The sequence below is a fragment of the Centruroides vittatus genome, unplaced genomic scaffold, assembly GCF_030686945.1.
Source record: "Centruroides vittatus isolate TY-2023 unplaced genomic scaffold, ASM3068694v2 contig_1057, whole genome shotgun sequence".
Lineage (NCBI taxonomy): Eukaryota > Metazoa > Arthropoda > Arachnida > Scorpiones > Buthidae > Centruroides > Centruroides vittatus.
This window is the reverse complement of record NW_027120684.1, coordinates 1736457-1748888: the sequence shown is the minus strand read 5'-3', so window position 1 is coordinate 1748888 and position 12432 is coordinate 1736457. Positions and strand designations below refer to the sequence as shown.

The window sequence follows — 12432 nt, the reverse complement described above, 5'->3', positions numbered from 1 at the left end:
CAGAAACTTGAAAAAAATAAGTTAATTTATTTTATAAACTCGATATCCTCAATATTTTAGTTAAGAAAGAATACATAATGGCAGCCTTTTTATTCCACACGGTTCATGGAGTTAAAATATTTGATGCCACATACGATACATATTTATCGATTAACTGTGAAGAAAAGCTCTATTATGAAAGAATTTAATTTCTTTTGTAAATTATGCGTTTGTGTATTCGCTACAAAAAGTATATGTTATTTAAATTTTGTCAATAGAAGTAAAATTCTTCAGCTCCACTCCTCACATTCAATGGTTGTTGTCGACCAAATTTCTTGTTTTCATATCACTAACAAACCAAGAGGTTCTCCGCTTACGTCAGGATTTATTCGCACCAATTTTAGTGTCTGGTATATTCTCTATCGAAATAATATTCGCCTTTTTCTTCGGGGAAATTGGCTAGAACTAAAAAATTTACATGGCAATCATCTGTGCGCTTCCAGCAAAACAAATGGCGCCGAGCGATCAAAACTAGCATTTGTTATTTGTATAGAAGTATACAGATCTCCTGTTTGAATTTGTTTTTTAAATTCTTCAAATAATTACGCCATGTACCATCAAAATTTAAGTTTTGTTTTAGATTATAATAGGAATTTTGAATGAGAAAAACTCTCCTACGATAATTTTTGATTAAAGTCATAACTTTCTGAGAAAGGATGTGCAATATATATATATTCTTCTCCTTAACAAGATATGCAGACAAAACTACAGAAACAGACTAAAACTTTCATGTACAGTAAATTCCTTATTATTTATTGATGCTCCTTATTGGATTTTGACGGTTAGGATGGTCGGCAATACATGCTTTCTCTTATTATTATTTAATAATAATGAAAATAAAATGGCAGAGTTTTTCCAGTTTTACGAATTTAAATGTTTTGAATCGATTTTTCTTTTATTAAGTGGTACATTGTTTAGAATTTGAAACATTTAAATTGGATTAATATTTATTAGAAATTTCATTTCTGCTAGACTAAACTTACGAATGCTTCATAAAATATTTACGTATTAATCCTTCCTATTTAATTGTTTTATGGTCATTTCTTAATTTTCAGACGAATGCATTATCTTGTAATTATTATTGATTATACGGAGCGATTCGAAAAGGACTTTACCACTTTGAAAGCGTATAGAATTTTTAACAAAAGACTTACAGAGCCGATTGAGGGGTTAATTTATAGCAAAACACATCAAGTTCTTCTCCAAATAGTCATTTCGGTTCGATGTGAGCGCCATTGATGATACTGCAGACAATCCGTCTGAATTCAATTTCTTGCCACGCTCGAATCAACATATCTGTCGTCACCTCAGACACTGCAATAATGATTCGAGTTTTGTGCTCACCAGATTTGCAGGTGAACATTAGATCTTTAATGAAACCTCCCCAAAAATTGAGAAGTGTCAGATCTGAGGAAAGGGGTGACTATGCCATCGCTCCTGCTCACCCATCTACTGACTTGGGTATGTGAAGTTTATTGAGGAAATCCCAAACATCTGTACATTATTAAATAAATTTGCTACTATGGAAAACAAACTTGATACGTTTTACTATAAATTAACACACCAACCAATTCTGCAAGTCTTCTAATTAAAATTCTGTGCATTTTCAAAGTTCCAAAGTCCTTTCTGAATCACCCCGCATATATCGTATGTAATATAATATCGATTTTTTATCTTTCAATTCGGAATTTAATAATTTTATACCTTTATCTACAGTTACTGTTATCAACTGCAATTTAAATATTATATACAGTTTCATATCGTGTAAAAATTTCAAAAGTTAAGTGATGTTCACCTAAAAATAGTCATAGACTAAACATTAAGGATAACAACCTCCGATTCATTTTTTTACACGTTAATTTGAAAGCCAACTAAATATTTTCCATAACATTTATAAAATATTAATCAGTAAAAACGTGTAGAATGTCGTCATTGAAATATCTTCTTAAGGTTTAGTCACGTCCGACTAAACTTTAATAAGACTTGGCAAACATTTTAATTAATTTTAAAAGATAAAAATTTTTTAATCTATTTGAAAACGAAATCTTTTACAGAGTTTATTCGGACGAAACTATCTGAAGATGATTTTATAAAATTGTTGGAATGTGTAACTAACATTTAATAAATATCTAATTGATTTCCTAATTAAAATGTAAAGTGGCACTAAATACAAGTTGCGAAGTTTTAAGCTAATTAGAATGAATATAACAAACTTGTTTGAAAGACAAAATATACTATTTTTTTATAAAAAAATCTTTATTTAGTTTGTAATTCTGAACATTTAATAAATTTGTTTAATTAATCTTCATATAAATTTCGATTAGAACTCATAACACCAATCGACACAATCGCACGTAAAATGACTTTTGCTGCGATTATTTGCGATATTTATTAATTAAATCGTTATTATTGTTAATCAATATCGATAAATATGAAAATAGTAAAGACTTTTTCCAAAATTATTGGGCTGCAATTCGAAAAAAATTGTAGACCTATAAATTCTCATTGTCTATCCTTCCTTAATCTCGAGAGTGGAATTAAATAGATGAAAGTCGAGACCATATATGGGAAACTTCGAGGCAGGAGACCCGATTAACTATATACGAACTTCTAGTTTGCAACGAAAGTTACGTTATTTCAATTGAAAAATTTTCCCCTGAAAGAGGTTAGATAGATGACCGGCACGACGCTATTGTTATCAGAAAAAATATGATTTACAGGGGCAAGCCACTACTAATTTGAGGTGGAGAGCATATATTTTAATTTAAATAAATTAAGAATATGATTAAAAGTTGCAGTCTGCAGATAATTTTTGCTCGTTTATTATTTAATTTATAACATGATATTTTAATAAGAGGTGGAGAATTAACTAATAATTCAAACAAACTCGTAGTATACTTTCACTAAAGAAAGAAATTCATTTTAAAATGTTAGAAAGGCCATTTAGGAAATATTTGAGGTAGAAAGTTAAATTATAAAATACTTATATGCAGGGTCACACTTTGGTGTTTACTCTAAGACAATTTTCTAGACTATTTTAAAAGAGGACTTTCCAAAAAGATAGCTCTTTCTCTCTTCTCTCCCTTCTGAATCGTGTCAAGCCATGCATTAGTAAGGTGAAAATGCAAACAAAAAATAGCACGTAAAGTGCTCTTCTCTTAAGAGGCATAAAATGCAACTAAAAACACTTTTCAATTTGCCAAACCATTTAATCGAATCTTGATCATTTACTTTGTTGTTTCGAGGAGATAATTATAGATGTTCTGTGACAATAAATTTATTTAGAGTTTCATTTATTATAAGTGTGGTTGGCATAAAAACAAATAAATAAATCAATAATAAAAATGAAAAAATTCAATATTTAATGAAGGATAAAAATCAAAATGCCAATTAAAAAATATATATTTCTGTTTGTATCCTTGTTTACTTAGGCCTTTGTTTATTAATAGGATTTATTATATGGTGTAGTTTCCGATTAGCAAATACAGGAGATCAAAAAGTCAAAAAGTCAAAACAAAATATCTTTATTTTTACCTGTAATAAGTCCTATTGATAAACAAGGTCCAAGCAGACAAACATAAAAACAGAAACTGATAAAAGTAAGGACATAAAGGTAAAAAAAAAAATAAAGTAAAATATATATATATATATATATATATATATATATATATATATATATTCAACAAGCTTTTGCAGCAATTCTGATGGTAATTTTATTTTTGAAAGTCACTTTTGCAGTTACCAGTGAGCGAGTCAATAAAAGCACTAATTGTGAGTTTGCGTCTAAATCACGTGATGTTTTCTTCACGTGCCTAACACCTAAATAGGGGCCAATTAATCATAGAAAGTCCTTTCGGGAGAAACCTCCTCCTTGGCAGATCGCCCATGTGTTGCTTTGCCCTGTATCATCAATTCAATCCAATCTAGTTTTGCAGAAAGAAAAAGAAATACCATTCAGCAATACAATATAAATATTAAAATTAGAATGTTTGTATAACACTTTGTTTTGATATTTCTGAAAGAAAAGATAAGTTATATATAGAAACTAACGACTCGATTTTTTCATTATTATAAAAGACAAAAATGGGTCGATTCTTTATTCTCCACAAACAATAAATGAATGGAAAATAATTCAGCTCGATTCTCATTCATTACAGCGCTTATGAATGTAAGTAATAACTTTTGCAAATTTTAATTAGAGGCATATCAAAACTTTTACACACAAAAAAAAGTTTCCCAAGTTGTATGAGGTTGAAGCTGTTTTTATTCTTTTGTATGAGCGATTCAAGAAAAAAGTAATAAAAATAAAAATAACATTTTAAAAAAGATATTAGAAAAGTATTACTTAGTTTTGCAAAGTTTTTATTTTTTATGATTATGAAAGAAATAAAGCGCTTATTGCCTAACTTATTAAACTACAGCTTGTATTATCGTGTTTCAAATTATTAATTGGGATCTTACCAGTATTCGGCTGGGTAAAACCACTGAACTCTGGTAGTTGATCGTGGGTTCGCACCTCACCAAAGTCTGACCACGTGCAGTTTTCCGAGATTTCTTCATATAAATAGGGACTAATTTCCCATAAGTACTTTGTCATGGGTTCGCGCCTCACCAAGGACTAGGCACATGGAGTTTTCCGGGTTTTCTTCACACCCAAATAGAGTCTAGTTTCCCACCAGAGGCACCCTCTTTCTTGGTGGATCTTCCACTTGTTGCATTGTCTTATCCATCCAATCTTACATTAATTAGGATTGCCCTTTAGCTGTTCAGTTAATCAATAGACGATATGTATACATCATTAAGATATTCCTACTACAATATATATATTTTAACGTTGCATGTTTCACGTATTGACCGATACGGTTAACGGAATATTGATTTATTCTTTATAAATGCAACGTGTAAGTTTAGAAACACTAATCATGCAGATTTCATCTTGTTAAAATGCTTGAATGCAGTTGTAATATTCTGCATAATCTATTATCGGACATATTCATTTTCCTGTCATTATTTTTCTATCAAAAAAAATAATAAATTTTTTACCAAAAATCTATAAAATTTTAATATTTATCCAAAATATTTCTAAGGTAATAAACCAGCTTGTAAAAACTACCGAACGGTGACGTAAATTATTCATTTTTTTTTAGGGGAAAAAAATATTTCAAAACGTCTTAATTAAGATAATATGGAAATTTTCGCCAGAAAAAATTTCAATTTAAGGCATTTGGGAGAGGCTTGGATTAATTTTTTCTTCTCTCTTGGATTTAAGTAACGAAAATCGAACGTTAGAAAAATAAATTTAACCAGAAAAACCGGGGAAAAAAGGTTATAAATATAGTTTAATCATTCAAACTAAACTATTTTTGATTATAAATTTAAATTATTCATTGAAGTTTAATTTTGTAATCGATTCCAAGCTTTTTTAAACGAAATTTTAAAAGCTAATTACTGCTATCATTAACTCTTACAAATGCAGATTCAAATGAATAGAAAATTTCCTCTTTTATGTTCTATTTAATCAACATTTCCCTCATTAAACTTTTAAAATATTCAAGAAACAAGAAGAGAGAAAAAAAATCATTTTAAAAATATTTTTCGGATGAAATTTAAACTTGGGAGAGGAACTTTTTTTTGTTTTGATAGACTAACAACAATATCAATTTCCCATATTCCGAAGATATCAATTGTGTCAACTTCCTATACGTAATTCGTCTAAACTTAATATAGTAGTTAGTATTTATATATTTTATGCTCCTCTTTATTCAGATATCCGACTTAGAAAATCTAATCTGCGTCAAATGTTCCAGGCAGCGGTGACAAGTTGACAGGATTTGAACCCAAATGCTCTTGAAGTTAACCAAAGAAGACGTTGAGCGACCACACTCCAATCCTGATGGAATATTCGATTTTGTATTACTGCCCGGTTTTTTCCCCGACTTTTTATCTTTTCTCCTCTTATCACTTTTTTTTCGGCTGTCAAAAAGCCCGAGGAGAACATTTTGAACGTTTTCTTTCGTATTAAACTTGATCAGAATCGGTGATAAAATATCCTACAGTTTTTCAATTTCCGGATGGTGTTAAAAGAAATTAATTCCTTTTGCATCTATGTCCTTAAATTATTTTAAGTTTTCTTTATATATTAACCACGTAGACATTGTTTATAAATAAGACTTAATATACTGGTGTGGTTTCGAATTAGCAGAAAGAAAAAAAAAAAAAAGGAAAACTTTAGTAAAAAATGAGACAAAATATTTTTACCTGTATAATAAGTCCTATTTATAAACATGGATAAATAGGATACGTAAATAATATATAAACAAAATTAATTAATTTCTGCTTTTGGCAATCTATGTGTATAATCGAGACGAGTTGATAATAATAATAATAACAATAATAATAATAATAATCAGCGCAGAGCCCAAACGGTTAGGAGTTGAAAGTTGAAATTTGGTAAACAGTTAGGGCACGTCACGAGGACGCTCACTAAGGGATTTTTCGAAATTCCTCCCCACGGGAGAGGGACAGGATTAAGTCTTAAGACTTCCATCAACAATGGAAGTGTTAAGTAACAATGGAAGTGTCAACAATGGAAGTGTACGTAACAATGGAATGTTAAGAGAAAGCGACGTGCAAGTCGCAGATGCAGTTTTTTTTTTCGTTTTTGCGGGAAATCGAACATATTTTTAGACCCATCTAAAATTCTCTAATTAGTCCGGAAACAGGGGGACCCAATTCTTACATTCTGTGAAAACGGGTAAGATTGACTATAATGTAATAATCTTAATCTTCGCTAACGTTTGCCCGAGCAACGCCGGGCCTACCTGCTAGTTATTAATAAAATATAAAAGATAATATTAACTTTTAGAAATAAAAACGGTACAGAATTATTTATATCGAATATTTACTAAATTAATACCGATAATTTGCAATTTCTCGAAGGTATGAAAAGATTCGTTTCTTTTTTTTTTATTATTATTAACAAACAAAACTCCCGAAAGAATATTTAAATCCTTTGATAAAAGGTATTTTAAGAAGAATGATAAAAAATGAACAATTTTCAATAGAAATCCAATAAGGTCACTAAAGAAAAGCAATTGAAAACATCCCAGACTATGGAAATTCCACCTCGAATTAATTTCTGTTTTTTAATCTCCAATTTCTTGTTTTTAATTAATTCTTATATATATAGGCCTATATATATATATATTCGTTCGGTTGATAACAATCTTTAATATCAATAGAAGAGTCAGAAAGTAATTTTACTTCAGAAAACTCTATTTACAATTCTCTGCAAAGAAGGAGGTAAAATACCCCAAATGAATCGCCTTCAGGCAACCTATTTATGTTTATAAACTAAATTATCGATGAAACTAGAAATAAAATATACATGTATGTATAGTTTTCTAGAAAAGAAATTTCTCTCTTATTATTTTTGTCGTCGGATCTATTAAATGTATTAAATAAAATAATAGTAATAATAATAATTTTAAAAAGTTCATCAAACCGCAATATATTAAAAGAAAATTATCCATTCATTTATTTACCTTATTAAAATAACGTAGTGAAATATAATATAAAATATTTTTAAGAAAATGTAATTTAATTGCTTTAAAAAAAAGAAAAATTAAGTCATTTAGTATAATTTACTAACGACTTTGCACAAGAGAAAAGAAAACGAGACGAAGAAAGAAGAATCATTTATTTTTTTTTTTAAAGATAAATGAGTTTGTGTATTCAGCCTCCAAGTCCTGCCTTAAATTTGATAACAATGATAAAATGATCATTAAGATAAAACTGATCGTTTCATATTTAACATTCAAAGATGGATAAACTGTAAAGTTCGCAGATTTACTGCTGTTTTAATAGGATGCAAACTCGGAATATATTGCCTGAACTTTATGCACTGTCTTTAACATGCAATACGCATCTTTATGCTATATTTTTTATCATTAATTACCTTCGAGGTAACTCCTCTTTAACTTTATCCGATTAAGTTTTATTATGGCAAGGTATTTAGGGTCCGCGAATGGAATAAATATGCCATTTCTATTAAAAAAAAATTCGAAGATATTTTCATTTATTTATCTCCTTTCAGACTTAGATAAAGGATGAGTGCATTTGTGCCACCGTGGTATTATATACCAGTTTATTGACAGTGTAATGGATATTCTTGATGGAACGATATATCTTCGATCGAGATAGTTACATCATATTCAAAATGGTGAATGGTCAACTTTGTTATTGTTATTTATTCCATACGTGCGATAAAGAATACGATTTCACACAGACTATTGAATATTTTTGGACGGATATAAAAAGGAATTTTCTTCTTTTTCTTACACCAGTTTATTATTATTTTAATCAGACTTAAATTCGTTGTAAACCTATGAAAGGATAGTTTACAAAATGGCAATTTAGCTTAAAACTTAACAATAAAAAAATCAGTAAATTAGCTTTTTTAAAATTATTTTTCAGGATAATTGCTTAATACTGGATAATGAATATCTCGAATTACAATAAGAAACTCTAAAGGATACATACTTAAAAATATGCGACACGGGTGCGAATTTTATTAAGCTACAATTTGAAACCCATAAATTCCTACTGTTGTCCGTTTGTCTGCCGTCCTTCCTTAATATCGAGAACGGTATTAGATAGATAAAAATCGAAAACAGATATGGAAAGTTTAGGGACAGGAGACCCCGATTAACTGTATATGAATTCCTGATACAAATCGGAAGTCATGTTATTTCAATTCAAAAATTTCCCCCAGAAAGGAGTTACATAGATGACTAGCATGATTTAATTGTTATCAGGAAAAGTATGATGTACAGGGTCAAGATAATATTAATTTGAGATCGACAGCATATATTTTATTTTATTTATTTATTTATTTATTTATATTTTTATAAATAATATTCAAGTAAAAATATTTCAATTGAATATCAGGTATTTTAGCAAAATGGAAAATAAAACTGATTGATGCATTTCTGTTTCAGTTCTGTTTGTCTTCAGCTTGTTCATGTTGATCATTTCTGGATTCTGTGTTATTTCATCGGTTTTGCTTTTGGTTGGATTATGCGCGGTAAGTTAAGCAGTCGAATAGGACTAGATCAATAGAAGCAAAGTTTCCTTTGTTTACCCCTCGTGTTTCCCTTTAATTCATTACTTTCACTCCACTGATGAATCGCGTTCAATTCAATATTTATAATAAAAAGAAGAGAAACAGATGCCGAATTTCTGATTTCCTTCCTTTCTTCCTTTTATAATCCCCCACTTTTAGGACAATCGCCTAATGTTATTGCCTTGGATCGTGTCTATTTCTATGACGACTGTCTTGGATCTCGTCCTATCTTTTTACTTAATTAGCGAATCGGTAAGTAATTCGACTTTTTTATCGTAAAATTTAATTCTTTTTATCGTTATATTTTTAATCTATAAGCTTTTAAAGACATCGAAAATGTGGCCATTCTGGGAAAAAATCTTTAAATGTGAAATATAATAAAAGCTTTAAGAGAAATGTATTACTAAAAATAGAGTCGGAGGAGAGTCTAGTAAAGCAGAATCGTATATATCATCGCGTATAACGCATCTCGAGCAAAGAAATGATAAAATTGGATGAAAAATAAATCGATATATTTAATAAATAGTTGGTTAAGCAATGGAAAATAATTAATTTGGAACTAAGATGTTTCCAGAATCTTTTTAAAATACAATTTTTTTAAAAATGTGAAATTTCTGAAGAAATAGCTTAATCGATTGAATTTAATTTAACTTTTCAACTTGGATGACATTATTTTAAATACGAGACTGTTAATTGAACTCGTAATTGGAATTATTATAAATACGGGCTTGGTAAAGAATGCGTGCTTCTAAACAGCTCTAAATTTTGTAATTATCAATGTCACATAATTTAATTTTTTTTTAAGTAAATGCCTTCTTCTAACAGTTTCTATAGTGATATTTCGATCTATTTTCTTTAGCAAATTGATCCACTTCTGATGTTCCTATTCGCTCTCGACTTTTTAATCTGTTGTTTAAATGTGAGTGTAGAGTATCGAATTTTATATTATTAACGATTATATTCACTTTATAATAATAATAATAATTGCTAAATTTTTTACTCGAAGATATACTGTTTGTTGTGCGTTGTCTCGCAATACCAAGAGTATCTTGCTGGTAGAGGAAGAGGTGGTTTAGCGGCTAATATACAGGTAAAAATCGATAAATTTTAATAATGCGTCAACTATAAAATAAAATAACCTTAATCTACTTTAAAAATACGCAGAAGAGACTAAAAATGTCTTTATTTTTTTCGCCATTGCAGAGATGACGTTTTATTTATTACAGGCTATGACTCTGCAAAATTATACAAAACAAGTTCATCAGTGACAAACCAATACTTAAAAATACAGAATACCTTTTAAAAAATGGCATGTTTTTACAGGTTTAAAAAATACGTATTTTTTGCATAATTTTGCATAATAAAAGATCGTCTCTGCAATGGAAGACTGTTGTTCCCGGTGAAAAAAAAACCGACGACATCTTTAGTCTCTTCTACGTATTTTTATAAATGTGTAAAAATAGTCAGCCATTTTTAAAAAGTAACCTTAATCTATTTTCCTAGCCAATACCGATCGTTAGATTTCAACACAGCTCGGAAAAGGAGCAGCAACTATCGATAAAATTCGATAAGCAAATCCATTCGGTTGATCATCTGGCGGCTCCTACTTTCAGCATCTCATCTAAGTCAACAGAACTGAGTTCCTTATCTTTTGATCCAAACGAAATAGAAAGAAGCGAATACGAAGTATCAAGACTCAGTCCTAACCATTTACAAAGTGGTGAGTTATGATATACACTTACCAACAAACAGATGGTGGGTGATATTCTTGATTTAAGAGATCTCCATTGAAGGCAATGCATTATCTTAACTGGAAGAAATTACATCTGGCAAACTTTTCGGTATATTTATTAAAACGATGAAAGAAACGAGTAATTATCCGAGTAAATTTTCGATAAAATAAAAAAAAAGTTTAGAATATATCTATAAAGTTACTGGCAGTTTACCGTTACGACCTATAAAACTGAATCATCGGTTAAAGAATGAACGTTTTAGATAATAAATTTATCGGTTATGGACCGTTCGCGTATGTATATACTTTTTTATAAATGTATGCATTTTATTTTAGAGCATGTTCTTTTAAAGTAGAACTTATTCTGTTTAAATTGTATACCTCGAAATGAGCGGAATGTCTAAATCCATTATATTTTCTTGACATAAATCTATCTAAAAATGAGAAAGTTGTTCTTTGCTCTGTCATAAATTTTTTTCGCTCGACATTTATTTCCTAAATACATATATTTAAAAAAACAATGCTGAAACTAAGTTTGGAAACGACTTACTTTCGATAAAAACTTTTAAAAAATTAACAATTGTCATTCGAAGCTGAAAATAAGTTGAATCGTTTCCAATTTCGTAATAAATTCTACTTCGTTGAGCTGTAATTTGAGAAAAAAAACTGTAAGTCGAGACCATATATGGAAAACTTAGAGGCAGGAGGCCCGATTAATTCTATATAAACTTCCAGTTTGCAATAGAATTTACGTTATTTCAATTGAAAAATTTTGCCCTGAAAGAGGTTAGACAGATAACCAGCAAGACTCGATTGTTATCAGGAAAAGTATGATTTACAGGGGCAAGCCACTATTAATTTGCGGTGGAGAGCATATATTTTAAATTAAATAAATTAAGAATATGATTAAAACTTGAAGTCCGCACATTGTGACAATGTCATTTTCGATTAATTTAATTTGATTTAATTTAAAAATATAACAAATTAGTAAATAAAAAAATGAAATAATGGAATTATTTTGATTTTATTTTTTTCAGAAAACGAGAATCAGCAAACCATTACGAGCAGGAATAGTTTACTTTTGTGCCCTGGCTATCCATGAAAGTAGCCTTTTTAAATCCCTAAAATATTCGTATTTTTGTTTAAAACAGTTAAAAAATCGAGCTTGTTAATAAAAATCATATTTGACCGAGACCAAGATGCGTAAGCTTTATAAATTCATCAAATTGTTTGTCCTAGAAAGTTCGAGTGCATTGTTTCGAGCATTGTATTTTCTTGTAGGAAAATTAATAAATCAATGGAGTTCTTTTTTATATAAACAGTTCTGGTTTATCTCTTCGTTATTCATCTTATAACCGTTAAAATGTTTATTCTTCCACAAACTACATCTTTACTTTAGCTTTATCTACTCAAAATTCCTCTTATATCACCATTTAAAGTTTATATGTCATCGTTACGTAACTATGCAGCCCATTTTATGGTTTAGAAGAGGTTTAGCTTATGTCAGAAGACTCGTACGAGAGTGTTGTTCGAGATT

At 29.4% G+C, this 12432-nt stretch overlaps 1 protein-coding gene across 1 annotated transcript in view; it reads left to right on the top strand.

Annotated features, from left to right (window-relative positions):
• Positions 1 to 12071, top strand: part of LOC136971998 (uncharacterized) — a 40120-nt gene extending 28049 nt beyond the window's left edge. Inside the window, exons 10-15 of the mRNA XM_067266537.1 lie at positions 9039 to 9124; positions 9323 to 9415; positions 10023 to 10082; positions 10170 to 10253; positions 10667 to 10883; positions 11933 to 12071. Of these exons, the coding sequence (XP_067122638.1) occupies positions 9039 to 9124; positions 9323 to 9415; positions 10023 to 10082; positions 10170 to 10253; positions 10667 to 10883; positions 11933 to 11997 (605 nt within the window). The 3' untranslated portion in view covers positions 11998 to 12071. The remainder of the gene's footprint in view (positions 1 to 9038; positions 9125 to 9322; positions 9416 to 10022; positions 10083 to 10169; positions 10254 to 10666; positions 10884 to 11932) is intronic.
• The last annotated feature ends 361 nt before the right edge of the window (positions 12072 to 12432 follow it).